Here is a 1,422-nt window from a genome sequence, read left to right as displayed (position 1 = left end):
TGAAGCTGTTCACCAATGAAGATCTAACACCACTATGCTTCCATAATATTTAATAATTCTACAAATAATGAGAGGAAATTGAAAGCACTTTCAACACTGTGAATGTGCTGGTCTCTATGAGACACCCGGAAGAGGCCATCGACTGAGGCATGAGCTGTCGATCTAAACCTTCGTTACAGTTTGTTCACCATACCCTGGTTGAGTATAGTAGACCTGGCCTGCGGTGCTTTGCACTGGTTTGGCAACTACCACTCCTTGCTGAGATCGGTTCTTCTTTCCGCATATCAAAACGCAGTTACCGATGCATATGAGGAAGACGAATGCAGTGATGACCCAAAGACCAATGAGGATTCCCAAACTCCAACCATCTACGACATCGAGCACACGGGTGCTACTGCCACACCATGCGCTTGCTCCAGAACTGCCACCGCGGAAAGATGAGTCACCAGTTGCTAGAGAGACGCATGTCGAGAAGGCGGCAGGAGTGATGCCTCCATTCTTCACACCTTCCCTCAGCCAATCATTGAGAGTGTCCGCGAGACTAGAGGAACTTCTACAAGTGATTCTTGAGCAAGCGATGACCTGCCCAGCTGGGAACTGACATTGTCCACCACTACACTCGTTATCGTCGTAAATATCACCATAGGATTCTCGTATGAAATCATATGACTGTTTTTCAGAACCCGAGACCTCGTTGAGCTCAGCAAAGTTCATCCTCGCGATGGCGTTGACATCACCGATGTAGATCGAGGAGGCTATCGCTGCTACACAGAGCAAAGCGAATACGATCCCCGCTACGATGAGGAAGAGGGTCAAGAAGAAGCGATTCTGCTTTCTAGTGGCACCGCAGCCCAAGCAAGAGACAATAATGATGACTATACCGGCAGCAACAGCGACCCACAACCACCAGTTACGAACTAGTGTGCGGAAATCGGATGCCAGTACGAGTGACGCAACCACGATGACGAGGGCGCCAACAAGAAAGAGTACGACCATCACGAAGTAGTTCAGAAGCTTTGATGTAGCTGTACAGCAGCCTGCCATAAGATACGCGAGTTGAGTATACAATTTCCTGAAGAACTTCTCCAACCCGAGCGACTATTAAACTGAACACGAGCCTGTCAGAGGAGATATGTGAGCCATTGAGCCCTCGGAGTGTTGCGTAGTTGAAGCTACTATATGGTAGGATTCATGACGGAGATGGGAAGTGATAGAGAAACGTAATAAATCCATCGAACGAATGATAAAACCTCAACACCCTTCTCGGAGTGTCGATCACCCCTACGTATTGCTACTGCACCAAACGCTAACCGTAGGCTGGCCTCTTTCTACCCGGCCTTGCACAAATTCAGATGCGGGAATGACTCCGGACGAATCAACAGTGTTATGCCATTGATTTAGAGTTACACTAGATTGAATTAC

At 48.0% G+C, this 1,422-nt stretch overlaps 1 protein-coding gene across 1 annotated transcript; it reads right to left on the bottom strand.

Moving 5' to 3' along the window:
• Nucleotides 1-1,078, bottom strand: Pmar_PMAR001459 (conserved hypothetical protein; the record flags this gene model as incomplete). The annotated part of the gene is made up of 1 exon (XM_002779659.1): nucleotides 1-1,078. A coding segment is annotated over one exon (915 nt), but the record flags the coding sequence as incomplete, so codon positions are not given.
• Nucleotides 1,079-1,422: the final 344 nt, after the last annotated feature.

This window comes from Perkinsus marinus (assembly GCF_000006405.1).
Source record: "Perkinsus marinus ATCC 50983 genomic scaffold scf_1104296946212, whole genome shotgun sequence".
Classification (NCBI taxonomy): Eukaryota; Perkinsozoa; order Perkinsida; family Perkinsidae; genus Perkinsus; species Perkinsus marinus.
The sequence above is the reverse complement of the archived record's forward strand: the minus strand, read 5'-3'. Positions and strand labels throughout refer to the sequence as shown.